Source organism: Astatotilapia calliptera, chromosome 20 (genome assembly GCF_900246225.1).
Source record: "Astatotilapia calliptera chromosome 20, fAstCal1.2, whole genome shotgun sequence".
In the NCBI taxonomy this organism is placed as follows: Eukaryota; Metazoa; Chordata; class Actinopteri; order Cichliformes; family Cichlidae; genus Astatotilapia; species Astatotilapia calliptera.
This window is the reverse complement of record NC_039321.1, coordinates 29,581,829-29,604,458: the sequence shown is the minus strand read 5'-3', so window position 1 is coordinate 29,604,458 and position 22,630 is coordinate 29,581,829. Positions and strand designations below refer to the sequence as shown.

General features: G+C 41.1%; 2 protein-coding genes across 7 annotated transcripts; both read left to right on the top strand.

Annotated features, from left to right (window-relative positions):
• Positions 1-10,642: 10,642 nt before the first annotated feature.
• LOC113013313 (uncharacterized) lies at positions 10,643-14,467 on the top strand. Its single transcript, XM_026154124.1, has 4 exons — positions 10,643-10,771; positions 13,070-13,404; positions 13,501-13,581; positions 13,662-14,467. Exons 2-4 carry the CDS (start codon positions 13,089-13,091, stop codon positions 13,940-13,942), a joined length of 678 nt encoding a protein of 225 aa, XP_026009909.1. The 5' UTR covers positions 10,643-10,771; positions 13,070-13,088; the 3' UTR covers positions 13,943-14,467.
• Positions 14,468-15,694: 1,227 nt separating this feature from the next.
• Positions 15,695-22,443, top strand: csad (cysteine sulfinic acid decarboxylase). 6 transcript variants are annotated; one of them, XM_026154568.1, is made up of 14 exons: positions 15,695-15,789; positions 15,874-16,018; positions 16,096-16,222; positions 16,297-16,387; positions 16,881-17,103; positions 17,220-17,299; positions 20,333-20,387; positions 20,488-20,604; positions 20,691-20,755; positions 20,844-20,925; positions 21,014-21,213; positions 21,448-21,499; positions 21,587-21,676; positions 21,845-22,443. In XM_026154568.1, the coding sequence occupies exons 2-14, from the start codon at positions 15,887-15,889 to the stop codon at positions 22,016-22,018; spliced, it is 1,488 nt and encodes a 495-aa protein (XP_026010353.1). In that variant the 5' UTR covers positions 15,695-15,789; positions 15,874-15,886; the 3' UTR covers positions 22,019-22,443. The 6 variants fall into 6 exon arrangements, with proteins under 6 accessions (XP_026010353.1, XP_026010354.1, XP_026010356.1 ...); XM_026154569.1 differs by lacking the exon at positions 15,695-15,789 and having other exon boundaries at positions 15,872-16,018; XM_026154571.1 differs by lacking the exons at positions 15,695-15,789; positions 15,874-16,018; positions 16,096-16,222; ... (1 more) ...; positions 16,881-17,103; positions 17,220-17,299 and adding an exon at positions 17,306-18,535 and having other exon boundaries at positions 21,845-22,440.
• Positions 22,444-22,630: the final 187 nt, after the last annotated feature.

Below are 22,630 nucleotides of genomic sequence, written 5' to 3'. Positions count from 1 at the left end.
TAGGATGCCACCTGTGCACCTTGGTACTAAATATTCCACAATCAGCCTTTAGTGGTATTACAACAAAATGCACTAGTCTAGGTTTGGCAGTTGCTGGAAGGACAGCACTTGTTTGACTGCATTGTGCGAACTGTAAAGTTTACTAGAGGGGAGATTATGGTGTGGGATTTTTTCAAGAGTTGGGCTCGGACCCTCAGTTCCAGTGAAAGGAATTCTTAATGCTTACCATTAAGACATTTTGACAGTTTCATGCTCCCAGTTTTGTGGGAATAGTTTGGGGTTGCCCCCTTCCTGTTCTAAAAAGACTGAACCAGTGGACAAAGCAAGGTCCATAAAGGCATGGATGAGGACGTTAAGTGTGGAGGAACTTGACTGGTGCCCACAGAGTCAGAGACAGAACATATTTGGGATGAATTAAAGTGGAGACTGTTAGCCAGGCTTTCTCATGCAACATCAGTGTGTGACCTCACAAACGCACTTCTGATTAGAAATTGCCATAAACACACTCACTTGTGGAGCCTTCCCATATTAAACTCTGTGTACTAAGAATGGCACTCGAGTTCATATGTGTGTGAAGGCAAACAAACAAATAGTTTTGGCAATATTATGTGTCATGTATATTACACCAAATTTTGGAATTTGAATTCTAATTTCTATATGAGCCACATGCAAAAATGTCTGTAAAGTATATATATATATATATATACACACACACACACACACACACACACACACACACACACACACACATATATATATATATCAGGATGAAATCTTTGAACCCATTATCAGACTACCTACCCTGGTGTAGTGGGTGTGGGATGATACTGGTGAACAACAATGTAAGCAGACTCTCCAGGAGTTCAGTGATGCCCTGGATGGACCAGATTCGTGATCTCATCTGGAGTGTTCCTTTTTTTGACCAGTGTAGCAACAATGAAATCAGAATTTCAAAATAAAACAGGAAATTAAACAAGTAATCACAATTAACTGAATTCAGAAGGAGCAGCCAAAAAAATAAAGCTCATGTAAACACGATCACTCACTCACACACACACACACACACACACACACACCCTTTGTAGTCAGATGGCCCATTAGCATGGATAGAAATATACAGAGGCACAAGTACCCAGTTATCAGGCTCTAACTGGCTTCTATATTTAGAAAATGGAAAACGAGAGCTGCAACAAGGAATTTAATATTTCTGTGACTTTTTTTCTGTATCTGTTTTTAAAAAAAAACTTTATGCTTCATGGTGGGAATGCTCCCGATGAATGGCACATCTGCATGAGAGATGTTTTTTTTTTTTTTTACAAATGGAGAATATTAGGTTACATATCGTTCTCTCATTTGTACTTGTTCTCTTTCTCTCGAACTCGTCACCCCCTCTCCCGTCCTCTGTGTGAATGTGAATGATATTCAGTTGCGCGTTAATCCACCCTGGATATTAATTACAGTCTCCATTAACATTTAATAAATACTTCCCAGGTGGGCTTGCTGCTGAGTGAGCTGAGAGTCTTATCAAATATTAGGCCTTTAATTGGCCTTTCACTCCAATGAATGGCTTTTTAATTAGCGTGCAGTTATCATTCCTCCACCAACCACAGGGCCAGGCTGATCAGCACACTCAGATGTGCCAGTTTTGCTGACTGAGGGCATCTTAATGACCTGAGGTAGGCCACCCATTGCATAATATACCATTTATGTGGCCGAGTGAGGAATAGTGCAGTGTGTGGGTTGCAGGCCACAGCCAGACACTAAGTGATTGTCTGGTTATAGGATAGAAATCTATGGGGACAGTTTCAGTTTTTCAGTAAGACAGAGGTATGTGAGGATGTGGGTGCAGCCAGTAGCACACATAGGAACTAGGGGTGCAACGATATTCGTATCGATATTGAACCGTTCGATACAGTGCTTTCGGTTCGGTACGCATATGTATCGAACAATACAAAATTTTTAATTTATTTTATCAACTTTCCTTCTGACGATGCTGTCTGTGTTGAGCGCTCAGTGGATCTGCGTTCGACTACTCCGCCTAGGCTCGACAGTGCAGCCTAGGCGGAGTAGTCGAACGCAGATTCACTGAGCGCTCAACACAGACAGCATCGTCAGAAGGAAGAGTGCAGGGCAAGCTAGCGAGACAGAAGTTAAGCTCTCCTTGCAACATGGACCTCCCGCGCCCTCATTCAGATCTGGCGTTTGGAATTATTTTGGTTTTCATGTGACGTATGACCCTGAAGGTAAGCGAGTCATGGACTAAAGTAAGACAGTATGTTTGATGTGCCATGCAATGCTCAATTACATGGGTGGGAACTAGTGTGTTAGCGCAGTTAGCTCGTTAACGTGTTGGCCGTCTAGCCCCATGCACGGGGCGATCGGCGGTAGCTCGTTAACGGAGATTTGCCGTGTTGTGGCGTTAAGGTCATTTCAACGAGATTAACCTGAAAGCACTAGTGGGAACACAACGAATATGACTGCACATTTACGCCGACATCATCCTAGTGCAAAGACAAAAACAACAAGCATGCTACTAACTTTAGCCGAGTCATTTAGACAGCTGTTAGCACATGATTCTCCTTATGCTGCTGAGAATATAGCCCAGAAGAAGCGGATAGTATAGCTTTTATTTTGGAAAGAGACATTTCTCTGTAATAAACTCTCTTTTCCAAAGATGAGTGATTCCTCAATCAGATACAGGGCTCGCAATATCGCTAGCCCGACGTCCCGGGGCTAGCGATCTTTTCAGTCGGGCTACCAAAATCTATCTCTGCCCTGCCCGTCGGGCTATTGTAGGAAGGAAAATATATGTCAATGCTTTTGCATTCTTTCAGAAATGTAGCTGGGTAATTATGTCATTGGCATCAGTGAGCCACTGTCAATATGTGACATATTGAAATCGCGTTTGAATTTGCGCTTGTTTTTTTGCTTTCACTTTGCAATGACAGCACTGATCTGTGAGTGATGATAATTTGTGCACCAATTCCTCTGACATCGTCTTATTAATCGTTAGCTTACTATGCAAACATGACAAGTGAAATCTCCCGCAGCAAGCTTAAACATGTGAGAGGTTGATCGCGCAGAGAATCGCTGAGCTTATGTGAGTGCGTGTGTAAAAGCAGCAGGATTTATATTTGACTACGATGACCTGGATGATTGAGAACCTTCACAGACAGATATATATTTTAGTTCTGCTGAGCCAAATAAGACAGGTCAGGGTGAAGAAGTGACAGCCAAAGAAAAGCTTACCACAAAACTGAGAAGTTATGACAAATCAGACTATAAGGCAAAAAGAAAGTGCAGCTTTATGGTTTCATGGACAAAAGAATTTCTGTGGCTGCAATATGACGAGCTAAATAACCAGGGCTGCACATAAGTGGTCCGCAGGTGCACATTCGCTGTCAAAATAAAAAACACGCACAAGGGTTAGGGTTAAATTTAAAAACTGTACTTTTGAGTTAAAATATATATTTATAATTTTAATAAATGACAAATTAAAAAGGCATGAACATTTTTTTTGTATCGAAAAAATATCGAACCGTGACACCAAAGTATCGAACCGAACCGAACCGTGAATTTTGTGTATCGTTGCACCCCTAATAGGAACCACATGTAGAGCCCTGTAATCCTCTCATGGACTGCATAAAATGCACAAAGGCGTGCAGCACAGAGTAAATGTGCTCGATGAAACATCTTAAAATCTGTTTACACTGAATAATTGCAGCGAGTCTGTGCATCTACGTTTTTATGACCACAGCTTGTATGGAGAGTTTCAGTTTCTAGAATTTTTAAGCAGAAAAAGGGTGGAAGCAGGAAAACAAGGTGGGCAGAGATTCAGCAGTGAGAAAAGACAGTCTGTGAACAGTTGAGAGTGAACATACAGAGAACAAAAACAGTGTAAAAGATGGATGCAGCTTCAGGATGTGCACGCCTTAATCCTGCATTCTGTTTAATGGCCACTGGGAGGGGGGGGCTTGCTCTGTGACCTCAGTAAACACTTCGCTGATGACTTTATGGGCTCGATCACTAGCTTCAGGTCATATTGAATCGAACATTAAGTCAATTTTATAAATTATGAGTGTTCTACTCAGACAGAAGGATTATCCTTGAAATGCTCATTGGCTAATGAGTGGTAATTGATAAGTAATTAATTAGTGAGAGTCCGGTTTCACAGTCAGCTCCGCCTCATATCCAGTTTTAACCCCATAAAGACGACATTTGACAACCTCCTCTGTACCCTTAATGTTGAGCTTTGACACGTCAGTATATATCAGAAGACGGGACTGGTTAGAAGAGGTTCTGGGTTTTTTCCAGGGGTAAGCTGGGTAAGCTGTATATGCAGAGATTACTCTCATTGTTACCTGATGCACAGTCAATCATTTTGACTGTCCATAGTTCTCAGCTGAGAACTATGGACACACACACACATACATATACTGATAAGCACTCACTGACGCATCACCCTCCCTATCCAACGCTACCTCCAACGCTTACCTCCCCCATGATGTGGACATCGGGTCAGCTGGAGGCGCAGTCGAAGATTGCAGCGGTCCCAGATCAGATGTACACACTGGAACACTTTCCCATGTTGCTGTCTGTGTTTATTGTGTTATGGTGTGTTGATACCTGTGCATTGCTGTATTATCCTTTTGTGTTGCACATTTCGATGTTTTTTTCCTCGCTACCTAGCCTGACCTGTCTCCCCAATGTGATGTTTGTATTGTATGTACGGTCGGCAAGGTCTGTCATCTCGGTTGTGGGCAAAAGACCTGCAACTGACAAATAAAGGCTCTCTCATCATCTCTCTTCTCATTTTGTTCTCGAAGCAGGACTGAAATATAACAGAAATCACTCAGTTTATGAAAGGAAAACTAGGGTTACGCCTATTAGGCATTCAAGGGGAAAAGAGTTAGCGGATCAAGATGACTTGGTGAAAAATGTCTGTGATTTCATATCTTAATTTCACTAACAAGTAGGTGACGTCATGTTGGTATGTCCATCTTTTATACTAGGGAAGAATCATCACTTAATTTTCTCATTTTGAATTAAGTCATTCATATATTGATTAGCTTTCTTAACACTAGGTTGTAATGGGCGCCATTGGGAGTTGTGGTGCATATAACATAACAGCAACATTCGCTTACAGATCCTAGCAGAAGAGACATGTTTGGCATGTTGTTCCCATGTTGTGTTTCTTCCCCGGTGACATTTAACTGTCCTATGCAATTATGCCTAATGCAAGACCTCCAAATCCAAGATCAATTTTATTATTTACCTCAAGAGTTTATGCTTCTCCTATAATTTCTCATAAAGTATTTGAACTCATCACAAAATTCTAGCAAATAATTATTTGGTCAGTAAGTTGTCAGTTGTTGTTTTTTTTTTTTACGTTACTCCTCAAGCAGGGAAGTAAACATAGAAGCATATTCCACCCATCCATCTTCTTCTGCTTTATCCGGGGCCGGGTCGCGGGGGCAGCAGCCTAGAAGCATATTTGAGTAGTTATATGTCACACCTCTTTTATGTTTTAACTCTTCATCCTGTTAAAGGTTCTGAAGTAGAGATGTTTTTTCAGTTGAATCAGTTAAGATACTTCCTCCCTCTGGGGATGCTGGGTGTGATGCAACACACAAGTATGAATCACTGGCATATCTGGTCTACCAAAAAATGATTATACACACACGCAGGCGCAAATACACATATTCACACCAATGTGGAGTGGAAACACAGCAGGAGAGAGTGACGGCTGTCACAAGCACTTAAAATCACAGAGACATAGACGCCACCTCACAGCTCTGGCTGCACAAACACACAAACACACGGGCAAATCACTCAAGTCATTAGTTTGTGTTGTTTCCTGGAGTTTAATTAGCCTACGTAGCTCAGGGTGATGTGGGGAAAAAAACATAAGAGGGAAACATTATATCCAGTGTAGGGTTTTTACCCGGTCATTGATTTTGCTGTTTTCCCAACACTTACACTGTTATTTGAAAGTGGTGACTTGAACAGAAATGAGCATATGGAAGCAGCATTGATGGTTGGAGGCTGACTGAAAAGAATGAAAGCCATCTGGCTAAGTCATATCATTTTCCTAATGAAAACACACGCGTTGAATTTAATTCTGTCTCAATCAGCGCCAGTATTGATCAGATCAGTGAAGTTCCAAAGATTCTTTCAGTTGATGATGAGCACAGAGGATCATTTAAGCCTTCAAAACTATTGGTCTTCACTTGATGGAACAAGGGGAAAACAGTTCAATAATAAGCCCTTTGTACTGTTCGGATTTCCTTTTTCTTTTGCCTCCAAATGCTTTTTATCTGTGCTTCATTCACAAATAAAATGAATACTTCTTTCAGTGTTTTCACTGGAGCCTGAAAAACATCAATAGTTCAATAAATATGTATATGAAAATGGAGAAATGGAGGGGTGTGTGTGTGCCCGCTGTACACATAATGGTGTATGCCTGCAATAACTAGTGTGTAACTGCAAAAACAGAATCTTATTAGTTTTAGTTTTCTGTATTATATCATTAATCATAAAGAAACTAAACAGCATGCAGGCAAGTTTGGCTCAAGAAAAACACACACACACAAATTTATGTTCACACTTTCAAAGCAATCAGCAGAAATAGCATCAAAGTTCAGAATTGTATCATAATTCTAATATCATCAGACTTTAAACATAAGGGCACAGACAGGTAGCAATTATTTTCCAAATATGGTGATTATGTAAAATCCTGGAACCTCATTCTCACACATTAACAACATGTAATACAGATTTATGTGGCGTAATTAGCAGTGAACTTACTAAGGAATCAAAGGGATGAGCCATATGTTTTTCTTTTGCCTCAAATATCTCATTAAAAAGAGTGTATACTTGCCAGGTTACACAGCAAGCCTAAAATACTTCAGTGTTAAGTCCCAGCATTTAATGTTTACTCAGTGTTCCAGAGGTTAAAAAAGTCAGGCATCAAATCTTCTCACAGTCTCTCCAATTCTTACACTGGTCACTGAGTTTAGGACAGACCAAACTCCAAAGCCAGCAGGATGTGGGTTTCTTTCTTGCCACTGATCTTTTGGGAGCTCCAGAAACCTGGCTCGCCCTCTTTTGCCAGAGGGACTTTGTGTCGTCTCATGGCCCAAAACAAAGAGTCTTAGGGATTGAGGGAAGCCTGAGCTTTATGGCTCAAATCACACAAAAGCTATGGTTAAATTATGAGCTGAGTGCATCACCCAGCTAAAAGCGTTTTGATACTTTAGAATGATAAGAGCTCCCTCTAGAGGTCAGCTCACACTGCAGTAGAGCCACAACAAAGCAAAATGTTCCCTCTCCTCTTTCACTTTGTGCCTTTGTCTTTAATGTAATGAGGCAGATTACCTTATCCGCAGACTTCGCTTAATGAATCCTGCAAACAAGGTCTCGACAAGTCGCTGACTTCACTGAATTACAGCAAATATTAAACGCTGACATCAGCCGACACCTGCCTCTCTGGGTGACTTTAGCTGGATGATCTCATGTGATAAGAGCTTTTTCTTTCTTTCTTTTTTTCTTTTTCGGAGCAGTGACTATTTTTTGCTCCTTTGAACTCTTCAACTCTGTCCTCCTCCTTTATTTAAGCTCCCCTTTGACCTCCTTCAAAAAATCTTTCTCAGCCTCCTGCTACATCACACTCACAAACACACACACACACACACACATTCAGAAACACATACACATCCATTTCCTCCAGGAGCTCCTTCGTGGCTTTAATGCTGTCTGAAAATGTGTCTGCTCTGTCTGTCAGACTCACTGTCTTCTCCCTTCGTTATACTTAAAGGAGGGAAAATGCCTTTGTGTTTGCTGTTTTTCAGTAACTCTAAGTAGGGGTGCTGAGGAGAACACACACACGAACACACACGAACACACAGGTAAATTATTTACACTTCTATCAGCCTTAATGGATCTGTCAATTACATTACAGGCTCAATCTATAAGTCCTCTGCAAACGGTCTTCCTCCCATAATGAACAACAGCTTCATATATATTTGATCTGAGAGAATATATATGACATGATGAATGGTAATGGATGGTCATCCTGCTGTTATCCAGCATTAAACCCTTCTTCCCTCTAAAAGAAGGCATGATAACATCTCAGATAGAGTTACCTAACAGTCTGAGTTGAGCCTGTGATACTAAATCTAGTGTGTTTGTGCTGAAAACTGAAGCTTTCCACCTACAGTTTGTCTACCCAGCTGTAAACAGCAGCATTGCTTTGCCCTCTTTCACTTTCTATCTCTTGCATTGCGTGTTTGCTCTGTTTGGCTGCCCTGCTGCCATGGTCTTTCCTCCCTCACTCTGGTCTTTCATATATAATGCACGTTAAACAAACAGACATGTCAGAGCCACTCAAATATATGTCCATCCCTCCACCCTCTCTACCCCCTCCACCCCCATCCTGGGAGCGGGGTATGTATGTGTGTGTCAGTGGGAAGGGATGGGGGAACCACATATCAAAGGCCTCCCTGTGCAGAGGTCCATCTGTACTACAGTCGGCTGCAAAAAATATAAACAGTGGATTATACAAGGGGAAGAAAAAAACAGTGAACCTACTTCATCACATCCAGTCATACTAGTGAATAGCAGTTTGGTGCAGAACCCTTAAAATTGCAGGCTCATATCTGAGTTATAACAAAAGAGTGCCATTTCTTTTATCAACAACTTTATCTGTGAAGGAGCTTTGTGTGCATGTTAGTGTCTAAACATAAAAGTCCCAGCTTGTGTACTGTCAGCAAGTGTACAAAGCAGTGTTTGATCCACACAAATGCAGACCCAACTCCGTCTTGTCCCTTGTGGCTCGGAGCGCTAAAGTCTGTCAGTAAGATTGATTTCCCTCGTCACTTACTTTACATGTAAATTTAAATTTCTCTGTTAAGGCATGGAGAGGATAAGCTGCTGCGCTGGCTCCCTCTTCAATTGTATACATGCATAAATAAACACACACACGCACATACACACACTCATCTACAAAAATCCCAATTTTCCAGGTGCAGAGGTCTGTAGAATAGAGCCAGAGCCACTCATACAGAAACTGCATTATTCTCCATCAGCAGTGTGGAGAGTTGGAGCTATTATACCATCCACCACTAGCATGCACATACAAGTGGAGTTTGCCACTTGACAGAGAGCGCGATGGGGCCTGAAAAGAACCAGGGTGTGAGTGGGATCGTGCTTGATCAGCGGCAAACTAAGTTCATTGTCATTTTCAAACAGAGTATGCTCCACTTGTGCTGCAGTAATGTGATGCAAAATGAATAACTGCACACTTTGCAGGCACATTGTACAGCATTTCAAGTTGAAAGCTCCCTGAGTGTCGGTGTATGTATTCTCTGAGATCAGCAGATCGCTGCCTTTTAGCTTTGCTACGCTGAAGCTCAAGATTGGATATAATTCAAATTTATAACATAATAAAGTCATTAGTAGTACATAAAGGAAGATGAATTTCTCTCTAACACAGAAGCCTCACCTGAGTGGTAAGAATAAATAAGGAATAAGTGATTTGCTCTAGTCTTTCCACCCACTGTAGGCGAAGCAAAAGCTGGTTTTATTCAGACAACCAATACACACAGTGACTCAGAGTGTATACTGTGTATGGATGAAATGGGCTCGAGAGGCTTTTCCACTCACACAAAGCAAATATCTGTTCAGGAATAAGATATTGATTTGTCATTTCCCAGAGCTGGAGCTTTGTAAATAGGCTGAGCAGATGTGTGACTGGTGATTCCCGATAATTGTTGTCCAATAACAGTCAGGTGCCTTTTGATACATTAAACTTGGATGTACTGTAATGTAGATCATCATTCATGATACCTGGCAAGTGCGCACATCCAATAAACACACACAGGCACACGTTCTATTTGGTATGCACGCAACGAGCCGACTCTGCTCAACCAAAAACAATCAAATATTTATTCCCATGTTTACAGCGTTCCATTTTCACAATATTACCAGCAACACATTTCTCCGTGTCGACGTGAGAGTTAGAGATTCTTGCTCTGAGGAGGCGCCCAGGTGGAGAAGCTATTTAGTTTACAGTTTAGCTGCAGTGAGTGTATTTTGTTTTTCTGGCCACAGAATTTGAGCTAATTTTAAAGAAACAAAATAAACTAAACATACATATTTTGTCCTCCCCTGCTGCTTTTCATTTTTGTACTAAAGAAATTATCATTAGACATGCTGCATTATTTATATCCACTTTAAGTTCTGTTGCTTTGTGTTGCATTGTGCATATGCAGTGGCTGTGTATATTGTTTTTATAGCCATTATTCTTTATAACATAGAAAATCTAGAGCTTTTAAAGCTGCAGAGTTTTTTGTGCAAATTTTGCCTTATTCTCCTTAATAACCTGAGGTTTTTTTATGCCTCCCATATAATTCTTTTAGTCACTTCTTTTTGTATTTATTGAAATGTCTCTGTTTCATAATAAAGTCTTATATACTTTTTTTTAATTAAGTATAATTTAAGATTATAGAACACTTCTGTCACTGCAGTGCAATGTGTAAGCATCTCCACCAGGTGACGCTAAATGCTCAGAGCTGGGGCGGTTTCCTGCAGTTAAATCATCCACCCACTGGATGGAAGCAAACAGAAATAAAATGCTAGTGAAAGAAATAACCGGAAATGATTTGACCGGATAAAATAAGGAAGGAAAAGCAGCGGGAGAAAAGAAGCGATGGTGAACTTGTGACGCTGCGTTTGTTTACCATCTGTGTTATTGGGGCTGTTGCATTAAATGGTAAGAGAAAAGCACAAATACGTTCCGCCTGTAGCCTGCTTGGGGCATGAAAGCGAGTCTGTAAAGCGCATCTGGAAGTGATCGACCACAGATGCCACACAAACCCAGGAAGTGCAGAGATTAAAGGGGTTTCGAATTGAAGTGCTGGATGTAGAACAAAGGCTTTGCGTCCTTCACGCACTGAAAGTAATAAACTCTGTAAGCACGTGGTCGTGTCACGTAGGCAAAGAAAAAAAGTTGATCAGTGATTGTGCACGTGCTGTGATTTCTGATCTGTGTACATCAGTATTAACGCTTATTTGAACAATGCTACAGTTACTGGTCTATGCTTGAACTGAAAAAAATATTAATGCCACTTAATTTTCTTCATGTCCGAAGCTACAGATAAGATAAGATAAGCACTATTCAACTCCCGTGTATCACAGTGTGAAATACTCACCACTCACTTCATTAGCAGTGGGTGGGATCCCCTCGTATCATTGATTCAACAAGGTGCTGAAACATTCCTCAGAGATTTTGGTCCATAATGACGTGATGGCGTCACACAGTTGCCGCGTATCCATGATGCATCTCTCCTATTCTGCCACGTCCCAAAGGTGATCTGTTTGATTGAGATCTGGTGACTTTGGTGGCCGTTTGGGTACTGTGAACTCATTGACATGTTCAACTAACCAATTTGAGATGTTGTATAGGTAGGCTCTCCACCACTACAAGGTGCCTAAATTCATCATTTATTGTCTTTTTGCCAAATTCTCAACCTACCATCCAAATGTCGCAGCAGAAATTGAGACTTATCAGATCAGGCAATGTTTTATAGTCTTCTATTAAATCATTTCAATGACCCGATGCAAATGGTGGTTGTAATGAGTGGTTATTTGAGCTACTATTGCCTTCCTCACAGCTATTTTAATCTCTGAGAACTGCCACTCACGTGATACTTTCTCTGTTTCTGATCTTTCTCTGTAAATTCTAAAGATGGCTTGTTAGGGCCATGGCTGGGCATGACTTGCTCTCTTTCCAGCCGTAGATGCTGCCCTTTCTCTGCTGTCCTTTCTATTCAACAATTAGGCGTTGAGTACTTAAGATCAGGGATCAGGTGAGCTCCAGTCCTGGAGAGCCTTTGTAGTGAGCTGAGTTGCGTATGGCTTAACTGCTTATGCCTGCTCTGTGGAGCAGAGGGCATTTTTAACCATTTAACCTTTTTGATGTGCTCTTATGCATTAAATCTTTTGATGCATATAGTGACTTGTCTGTCTTCTTTAGTATAGTTATTAATTTAAAAAAAAACTATTTCATCTATATTTTTGCCTCCTTGTCTCTTTTTTGCCCCAACCTAGATACTTTTTGTTACTTCCCTGCATCCCCTCGACTTTTAGAGGAATGTAACATGGATTTGTGGGAAAATCCCAAACTTTCTTCCCTGTTCTGAGGTTGAATTTGACTGTATCTACATACCTAAATACACTGAGTTTCTACCATATCATTGGCTAATTAAATATTTGAGTTAAGGATCAGTCACACAAGTATACCCAGTGAAGTGGCCGGTGAGTTTATTTTGTCAGAGATTGTGGTTTTCAACACGTTATAACATATTATGTTACATATTACATGTTAATTTATGTTAAATGTTACAGTTTTATATACTAAAAAAGTAGCTGCAAAATTGAAACATTTATTTATTAGATATCTTAAACAGTCTTGAATATTTCCCATTGTACATTCTTCATCCACTGGATTATTGGAGAGACTTGAATGAGTCATTAAAATAAATGTGAGAATATCACATTTTTCCATAGCCACATAAATTAAAAGGCAGCCAGGAATATGTTTAGCAGTGATTATGCAGGCATGTGCAGGACAATTAAGTGTTGCATTAGAGCCTGATAGATATATATCAAGTGAGCAATGTCATTGGCTAGTATTGGCTTAGAACAGATATATAAGCATTGATGCACATGCTATCGGTCATGCAGCAACTTGAAAACTCTTTGTCTTTGTTTTTAAAATAATGAGAAGGCAATGAATGCTTGTGGGAATGTAGACATGCTGTCATTGCCTATTTGACCAGCAGAGGGACCCTGACTCTGGTTCCAATACACTCCCTGCTGTCTGCAGCACATTTAGCAGAATAGCGTCACAGCTACAATTATTACCACTAGAAATGTTGGAGAATGGATGGATGTTGGAGCTGTTTACTTTTTTGAAAGTTTAATTTAGTCAAAAGGTTTTTGGTTGAGTTTGTTGGACATGTCACATATACTTTTATTAAAAGAAGTCTTCATCAACTTGTTTTGCCAGGAGTTGATTTAAATCAGTCATGGCTGAGGAATCAGGAGAGGAAATCCAGCTACTCAGAAGTCAGAAGCCAAAGCTTATAGAAATCCTAAGTGCCGATCCTGACTTTGTACTCCAGCATGCAGATGCTCGCCGTCTGCTGCCTCTTCACGCCTACCAGCACGTGAAATCTTGCCGCACTCCTAGTGAAAAAGTGACAGAGCTTTTGGATCACGTCATACAGAGAGGTCCCGAAGCAGCAAAAGAACTACTGGAGCTTTTCAAGGATAACGCCTTGCAAGAAACCTTCCCAAGGCTTGACTTTATTAACAAACTGAAAGTCAACACACGGTCCTCGGGTAGGTTAAAATTTGCTCGTTTTCAGCAATCTTTTATTCCAGTTAGATTTCTATTTCTGATCTATAAATATAAAGATTTTTTTTTTCACTTCCAAGGGGGGAAAGAAACCTCAGAAAAAAGAAAACAAGCGCCTGAGATACCAGATGTCATTCCAAACAAAAGGATCTGCAACAATGGTGAGTGGCAATGCACTGAAATATATTCCACTGTCAAACTCTGTAAAACAGTCACATACTTTAACGGCCTCATCCCACAGGCTCTGGCATGGTGAGTGAGAAACAGCTGATGTCTGTGGCCCGTACCATCGGCAAATCTTGGAGGGCGATTGGCAGAGAAGCTCTGGAAATCTCATCTGTAAAACTGGAGCAAATCGAAGAGGACCATAATCTCCATGTGGAGCGAGTCTTTGCCATGCTGCGTCACTGGCGTAACTCACAGAGGGAAAAAGCCACACCCACTCAACTGCATTCACTTCTCAGTCAGGGAGAGTGGATGTTGCCACCTGAAAGCATCGACTTCCTGTTGAAGACTGACTGATTACTTGCTTGGAGTATAAAGGAAATGTTTTTACTGACAAGTCAGATCATAAATATCAGGGCTTAAACAAGAACAAGATTTTATTGTTTACTACTCTGCATTTAGCACTACTGTACTTTATACTGTACATTTTTAAATGATGCATTAACAGTTATCGTAGGAAAGTCATAGAAGTTTTGCCAGAAGTTTCATGAAATCTCTTACAAGAGTTGCTTTTATGTCTGTTTTCTGTTGTGGTATATGTAGTATGATTTTTATTCACCTTTCATTTGAGAAGATAATGAAAAGCAAGCTGTACTTACTTCATTTGAACGGTATTTTCTTTTTATGTTGGGATTATTCATCTTAGGGATGAAGCTCAGCGGTCCACATGAAGCAGCAGAGAAAAGAACATTTTCAAAACTCTTTCATGGAAAACATCTGCAAAGGACAGAAGCAGGAGAACCTTAGTACCACTTGAAATAACTCTTTGTAATTGTATTATTCGTTCAACTGCCATAAAATAAACAATTTTTTATTTTTTAACCAGTGTTTAAGAATTGAGCCACTGCAAATGGGGCACAGGTGACTGGACAGAAAATGGTGTGAAATCGAGTTGAAGGCTGATAAACTGGTGTGTAAATGTTTGGGGGTTTTTTTTGGTATTTGAATTTAATCACCAGAGTAACCAGAGCAAGTTCAGCCACAGACGAAAGCATCACTGAATGTCCCAGAAACATAAGAGACTATAGAAATCCTTTTTTTTTTTTTTTTGCTTTTTTACCCCTCAGCCGTAAAAGAATGATGGGGTAATGCTGTCACCCCACTGGTACGTGTTGATTACATCAGTTACATTTTTCTCAGTGCTGTTTTACCCATAGAACCAGATATTTTCTCATTTTGCACCAATCTCTGTAAACCCTGGTCGTGGTGGAAACTCCCAGTACAGCAGCAGCTTCTGAAATACTCTGACCGGCCCGTCTAGCACCAACATCCACGTCATGCTCAAAGTCACTTAAATCATCTTTTGTCCTCCTGTTGTTCAATTTGAACTTTAACAGTTCACCTCGAACAAAGCGCTATACAAATACAGGCCATTTACCATTTGTGCATAAATGCATTGAGTTGCTGCCTTTTGATTGGCTGACATTTGCATTGACGAACAGTTGAACGGGTGTACCTATTGAGGTGGCTGATGACCGTACATTCGTCCTTGACTAGCTGCAAACTTCTCCTAAACGTTAGCTGTTGCTGCTCATTAAAAAGGTAAATAAATAAAAATCACAGCTGGAAGAAGAAAAGAAGCCATAACTGGGAACAAAGCAATCCTAGGAGTTCTTTTCTGTAAAACTATGAAGGTTTTCTGTCTGAGCAATCTGGGAATCGCTTTGCTCCTGCATTGATGTTTCATAGAGTTTCTGTAGAGGCTGACTTGTGTCTTTTAAGATTCATTTACCTTCTCATGCATATCAGAGCAGATATACAGCCTCTATTGCATAACACTCCATAACTCATCACAGTAAAACGACTGCCTTTAACAATGTTCACCCACAAGCTAATCTGATGCTCTTTGTTGTGAACTGATGAGAATCATTTCATGAATCCACAAAAGTTTTATCCATTAAAGTGCTATACATGACTTATGACTTACTAAAGCATATTGACCTTCTAAAAATGAACTTTTGTGAGCCCATAAATCACAGTTGAGTGTATGTGTGTGCCCCATTGTCTTTTCTCAGCTCAGATAACATTAACTAGAAGTGTGGGACAAAGGTTGCCTCCCTCCCTCTTTTGCCACCTTACCTTTGCTTTGTAGCCATTTTCTGCAGTCTGGTTTCAGAGCAGCACAAACCCGTCTCCATTCTCAGGTTAGTAGTATGAAGTTTGCACCATGTGTCTGTTTCTTATCACACCTTTTGAATTTAAAAGTATTCATGTTTTTTTTTAAACAGCACATAAGAGATAATGGAACAAGCTAGTCTCCGTGACCTGAATGAGCCTCTCATTGACCATGCTGAAGGCCAGTTCTTCTTAAATGAAGCCTTCAAAATTATTATGGAGGAAGTGCTCTCCAATGGCACAGATGTCAAACAGAAGGTATCTTGTGAAGCACAAAATAGTTTCCCTGTCTGCGGTAGCTAACAAACTTCATAATCCACACTTTCCTCGTGCAGGTTTGTGAGTGGAAAGAGCCCGAGGAGCTGGCTCTGCTCCTGGATTTGGGGGTGAGAGAGACAGGAGAGCCACGGGACAAGCTCCTCCAGAGAGTAAGAGATGTTGCCAAGTACAGCGTTAAAACAAGTAAGTAGAAAAATGAGCTAAACAAACAGGCACTTGTCCGATCTTGAAGGGACTATTTCTTTTGTTAATTTCAGGTCACCCACATTTTTTTAATCAACAGTACGGTGGGGTGGACTATCATTCCTTGGCTGGAAGATTCCTCACTGAGGCTCTCAACACTAATCTGTAAGAAGGAGCAGATAAGATAAATATTGAGGGGATGGAAGGTTAAGCCTGTAAGAATATTGAACAATAAAATGTGTTAGGCACTGATCAAAGGAGATCAGAGTTTCTGCTTTGGTAGCAAACTGTAGAAATACTCTAGAAATAGGAATAAGCAGAAAGAATAACCTCCAACAGTGAGGTTATTTTAGGTATTTTGCATATTTTTAGCGTATCAGTGTTTAATAAACCGAATTTATTAGAAAGCATGTGCAAAAATATAAAGTCAAAGTGTTTCAAAAGGATGTTTGGGTGCACTGTTTGAGTGGTGCTTCTTGGCACCAATGCTGATGACATATTTCACAATGTTGTGGGTTTTTTATATATTGGTTCGTAAGCAAGGAAGGTTTCCTGACTCATAGAGCAGCGCTGCAGAGATTTACAAACTGAAAGATAAAATGAAGACGAGGCTAATCCAGCAAATTACATGATCAGACGTTTTCTGTGACAACTGCAGCTTCACCTATGAGGCAGCCCCAGTCTTTGTGCTGATGGAGAACGAGGTCCTCAGGGGCCTACGTCAGCTGGTTGGTTGGACAGAGGGTGATGGGATTTTCTGTCCGGGGGGCTCAACCTCCAACATGTATGCCATGAACCTCGCACGCTATCAACGCTTCCCAGAGGTCAAAAGCCAGGGGGTGTGGGCTCTCCCACGGCTAAGCATCTTTACATCTCCAGAGGTGAGGGCGACTGTTCACCTGTTTGTCAATGTGTATTGTTGATGCAATGGAAGCTTCATCAGGTTTATTTCTAACTTCATGACACTGTTGAAACAGACATACTTCTGTTTTTTCAGAGCCATTACTCTGTAAAGAAAGGCGCTGCATTTCTGGGGATTGGTTTGGACAACGTCATCTTTGTGAAAGTGGACGACAGGTAATTGAACTTTTTTATTGTCATTGTACAGTTGCTTGCACAGAGAAAGTAGGTAGCAAGACCACAAAGGTGCAAAAGTAAAGAAATATATAAAGAAGAATATAAAAACACTATATACACAATGTATTAGTTACATTATTCACTGTTGGGGGTGTATACATGGGCATCATAATAAGAACCCTGTAAAGCTGTTCTTTAGTCTGTATGTTTTGCACCTGATGGATCTGAACCACTTTCCAGAGGACAGGATGTTGAATTGGTGGTGGTTAGGACGAAGTTGGTCTTTATAATTGCCATGCCTCTAGAGAGACATCTAGAGGTGGCAATGGAGTCCAGGGAGGGGAGTGGACAGCCGATCACCTTCTCTGCAGTTCTGATGACCCTCTGGAGTCTCTTCAGTGTGCACCAGCACACTCTCAATTGTGGCTCGGTAGAAAGACACTAGTCTGCAGCCTGTTCCATCTCAGGACCCTCAAGAAATGGAGGCGCTGCTGGGCTTTCTTCACTAAGGCGGATGTGTTTGTAGTCCAAGAGTGTCTGGGGTGATGGTATTGAAAGCCGAGCGAAATCAATGAAGAGCATCGTCGCTGAAGTCCCAGGATTCTCCAGGTGATGCAGAACAGAATGGAGGGCAGTGGAAATTATATCCTCGGTGGACCAAAGCTGGGTGGGAGGCAGTCCTTAATGAGCTATAGGACCAGCTTCTCTAAACATTTTGCAAACTCAGGTGTCAGTGCAATGGGTCTGTAATCATTGAGGCCACTGAGCATGGTGGACTTGGAGACTGGGACTTTTGTTTCAGATTTCAGCCAGTGAGGGACAGTGTAACAGGGAGAGGTTGAATAGTCTGGTGAACACAGGAGCCAGCTGGTCAGCGCAGACTTTGAGCACTCTCCCAGGTATTCCGTCAGGGCCAGCAGCTCTCCTCTGATTTACTGCTCTGAACAAACTGTGAACCTGGAGTTCTTGGAGGGTAAATGTGTGTGGGCTGTGATCAGAGGCTATGGGCAGGGCAGTGTGCATGGTAGGGGTGTCTACAGTTCTCTGGAAGTGGGCAAATAAGTTATTTAGTTCTTCTGCTAATGAGATGTCCATGTTATCTGCATTTGTCCCACTGCCTTTGTAATTGGTGAAGTGTTTCAGGCCCTCCCATACCTTTCTGGGGTCGTTGTCTGAGAGCTGATCTGACAGTCTACTCGAATAGTCCAGTTTTGCTGCTCTGATGCCTTTTTTAAGGTCTGCTTTTGCTCTTCTGTACATATTCTGGTCCCCAGATTTGTATGCAGAGTTACGTGCCTTTAACAATGCCTGAACCTTACTCGACATCCAGGGTTTTTGGTTGGGGTAGACGCGGAACCGCTTTTCCGTGGTGACAGTGTCAATGCAATACATGATGTAACACAGCACTGCAGCTGTGTGAGTCTCTAGGTCGTCATGTTCAAAGACACTCCACTCTGTGAGGGCAAAACAGTCCTGCAGCTGAGCCAGAGCTTCCTCAGAAATGGTGCTAATAGTTCTGATTGTGGGCTTTGTCCTTTTACTGAGTGGTGTGTATAAGGGGACAACAAGCAGAGAGAGGTGGTCGGACATGCTCAGGTGTGGGAGGGGAACAGATCTGTAGGCCTGGTTGATATTTGAGTAAACATGTGTGTTATTCCCTCTCATAGGGCATGTCACATGTTGAACAAATGCAGGCAGCACGGTTGTTAAGCACACTTTGTTGAAATCCCCTGCGATGATGTGTACTCCCTCTGGATATCTCCGTTGCTGTTCAGAGATCGAGTCGTGCAGGTGGGCCAGGGCTGAGCTAACATTAGCGTTTGGAGGTATGTAGACTGCTGTGATTAGCACTACAGGCAGTTCTCTAGGCAAGTAAAAGGGTCTGCACACGACAGACATCGTCTCTATGTCCGGGGAGCAGACTGTGGTGATTATCTTGGTGTTTGTGCACCAGTTGTTATGTGTGTAAATGCACAAACCTCCACCTCTGCTTTCACCTGCTGTAGCCTTTCCGCCGCTGCGGTGCATTGTGCGGCCCGCTAGTTGCATCGAGGCGTCGGGAATTTCCTCTTGTGGCCACGTCTCTGTGACGACCAAGGCACAACAGTCGCGGACGAGTGGCTGTGCGGGGAGAAGTGGGTTCACTTCGTCTGTTTTGTTGACGATCGAGCGTGCGTTGGTCAGGAAGATGCTTGGAAGCGGTGGTTTAAAAGGCTGCTTCTTTAGCCTGGCTCGCACGCCTGACCGGCAGCCCCGCTTTTTTTTGCGTCCTGTCCGCCGCCTGGGTTGCTTGGCAGAGCCGATAACAATCCACGGAGCGCCCGGTGTTCTCGCTATCTCCGGGGGGATGTTGTTGATCCTCTGATAATCACTGGTAACGGGGATCTGGCTGTTATAGCCGATGTTGCATAATTCCAGATGACTGTAGGTAAGTTTTGCGTTGCAGAAAGAAAAACGCCTAATTGGAGAGGCTGAAGCTGCTGCGTCCGTGTGCGCTGCCATCTTGGATGCTTTGGATGACTTGTTAGTTATCAGTTGCCCGCTGAAAGAATATTGAGCATTAAAGAAATTGAATTTTCTTCTGTCCTTAATTTATACAATTGCAAAACGAATGCTCATAAAACTCAACTTGCAGATGTTATATGACCTTTTCTATAGACTCAATAATTATTCAAAATACAGTCCCGATAAAAAGTTTAAGAACACTAGAAAAATGGCCAAAAAAATCATATTTTGCATGGTCGGATTTTAACAAGGTTCCAAGTAGAGCTTCAAAATGCAACAAGAAGAAATGGGAGTGAGACAAAGCAATTTCAAAATATTGAAAACAACGCTTAAAATGAAACAGGCCGTTTTCAGGCACAACAGAGTTGCCATTTTTCAAGTGATCTTAAACTTTTGATTGGGGCTGTAAATAATAGATTCATGTTCTGTATTGAAATAATTGTTACACCTTGATCTATTGTAACCTGGAGTTGTGCCAAGTAAAAATAATACCTTTCATCTAATTAAATGCTGTCTCTTGTGCTGCAGAGGTCGTCTGATTCCAGAGGATCTGGATGAAAAAATAGAGCTGTCCAAATCTCAGGTAGATTTGCTGATGTTTAGCTAGTTTTCATCAAATGTAACATGTAGCTTTTAATCATCATCTCCTGACTCTAATTGTATTTTTGTGTGTTTTCCATTAGGGTGCAGTCCCATTTCTTGTAAGCTGCATGTCAGGGACCACAGTGCAGGGTGTGTTTGACCCGCTGGATCACATAGCTGATATTTGTGATAAACACAAGCTGTGGATGCATGTAGATGTGAGTGCACTTGTGGAAGACTGATGTGTGTTGACGAGACTTGGTTTTGTGAACCTTGTGAGAATCTTTTATCTTTTTTTTGTCAGGCTTGCTGGGGAGGGAGCGTGCTTTTTTCTAAGAAACACAGACATCTGATGAAAGGAGTTGACAGGTATTAAAATGTACATGAGCTTGTACATGAGTGGAGATACAGTGTAAGGCTGTGATGTTGATTAGAGTTTGTTTCTGTGTATAACAAGAGCAAATTCAGTAGCATGGAATCCCCACAAGATGCTGGTGGCTGGCCTGCAGTGTTCTGCTTTACTCCTGAAGGACACCACGGTTTGGCTTCACAATTTAAAGGCTGCAGAATTAATAATCATAAAGTTTGGGTTTGTACGTTTTTTGACAATCATTGACTTTGTTCCAGAATTTGTTGAAGCAGTGCCACAGTGCCAATGCCACATACCTCTTCCAGCAAGATAAGTTCTACGATGTGAACCTGGACATTGGGGATAAGTCTGTGCAATGCAGCCGCAAGGTGGACTGTCTGAAGCTGTGGTTGATGTGGAAAGCTGTTGGCTCCATGGGCTTAGAAGAGCGTGTAGACAAGGCTTTTATTCATGCAAGGTAAATAAAGGATGTGTCACAGGGCGAGCTTCAAGTAAAGTCGTAAAGTCAGATTTGTCTCATTCTAACAGAAGATCAGCCTTACACATCCAGTTAAGACCCCTTGAAACCAGTTGTCTTTCTCTTGGTTTTCACTAACTAATAAATTATGTCTAATATGTTAGAAATATGATTTTTTTTTTTTTTTTAAATATGGTTACTTTTTGGGTCTTTTGCTAAATTTTTCTCTTGCAGATATCTGGTGGAGCAGATGAAGAAAAGAGAGGGGTTCCAGCTTTTGAGCATGGTAATTTCATACATTTTTCATAAAGCATACCTGAGTTTTTTACCTGCAAAATGTCATTACCATGCTTGCATTTGTCTCTGCGGACAGCCAGAGTTTGTGAATGTCTGCTTCTGGTTCATACCACCGAGTTTGAGAGGGAAGGAAGGAACTGAAGATTACCAGGAGAAACTGGCAAAAGTAAGTTTGTCTGTTGCTGAATAAGAATTAGCCGCCACATTTGAGATATTTTATTCCTTCCGTTGCACACATATTGACATGTACTTAGATGTGGCATCTTCATTTTTTGTAGTGTGCCCATTATCTGAAATGTACAGTTAATTCTGTGTATTGTTTTCTTGCTAAAAGGTAGCTCCTGTCATCAAGGAACGTATGATGAAGCAAGGCACTATGATGGTCGGCTACCAGCCTTTGGGAAACAAGGTCAACTTTTTCCGTGTGACTGTATTCTCTCCCCTACTGTCCCAGAAAGACATGGACTTCTTCCTTGATGAAATTGAAAGACTTGGAAAGGACCTGTGACAAAGCCCATAAGTGAACACCTTGCCCTTCAGAAAATGTGATTGTGCGTTTAATGCTGGTCATTGTAATTTTACAAATAACAACAAACAAGTCAAATTGTGTTCATTTCAATATCTGATTTCCTAGATTCCAACAGCTGTTAAATAAATAAATAAATAAATAAATAAAGGTTACTTGGTATTACAAACTTTATATCACCATGTTCTTTATTGTAAAGGAGTTTAAAACATTTTTGGAGAATGCCTACCCTTTACATTTTATACCTAACTAATTACTGATTTTTTTTTTTAATTGATTCCAAGAAAAGTGATTGGGAGCTTTTGTTTTGTTTTTTGTTTTTACTCAGAAAAACAGTTCAGGGTCACAATGTCTTTCTGTAAGTGTAATGTAAAACAAACAATAAAACAAATCGTCACCTCTGAGAACCTGCGTTTGGTCTTGTAATGGATTAATTATTCAATTATTTGGTTAGGTTTAAGCAAAAAAATTACTTTCTTTGTGTAGAAATAGTATTCTCAGTCAAAATGTAATATTTATAAAGTCTGCCAGACACAAAGCCTTTAAACAAAACTTCTGCAGCACACCTTACAGTTATGGCCGCAAATCTGGGTC

Bases quoted from the DNA above. Each gene is read 5' to 3' on its own strand.
- csad (XM_026154568.1), top strand. From the start codon at position 15,887: ATGGAACAAGCTAGTCTCCGTGACCTGAATGAGCCTCTCATTGACCAT. The intron at 16,019-16,095 runs GTATCTTGTGAA...TTCCTCGTGCAG, and splicing joins GCACAGATGTCAAACAGAAG to GTTTGTGAGTGGAAAGAGCC. The intron at 16,388-16,880 runs GTAAGAAGGAGC...TGACAACTGCAG, and splicing joins GAGGCTCTCAACACTAATCT to CTTCACCTATGAGGCAGCCC.
- LOC113013313 (XM_026154124.1), top strand. From the start codon at position 13,089: ATGGCTGAGGAATCAGGAGAGGAAATCCAGCTACTCAGAAGTCAGAAG. The intron at 13,405-13,500 runs GTAGGTTAAAAT...TTCACTTCCAAG, and splicing joins AGTCAACACACGGTCCTCGG to GGGGGAAAGAAACCTCAGAA. The intron at 13,582-13,661 runs GTGAGTGGCAAT...CTCATCCCACAG, and splicing joins CAAAAGGATCTGCAACAATG to GCTCTGGCATGGTGAGTGAG.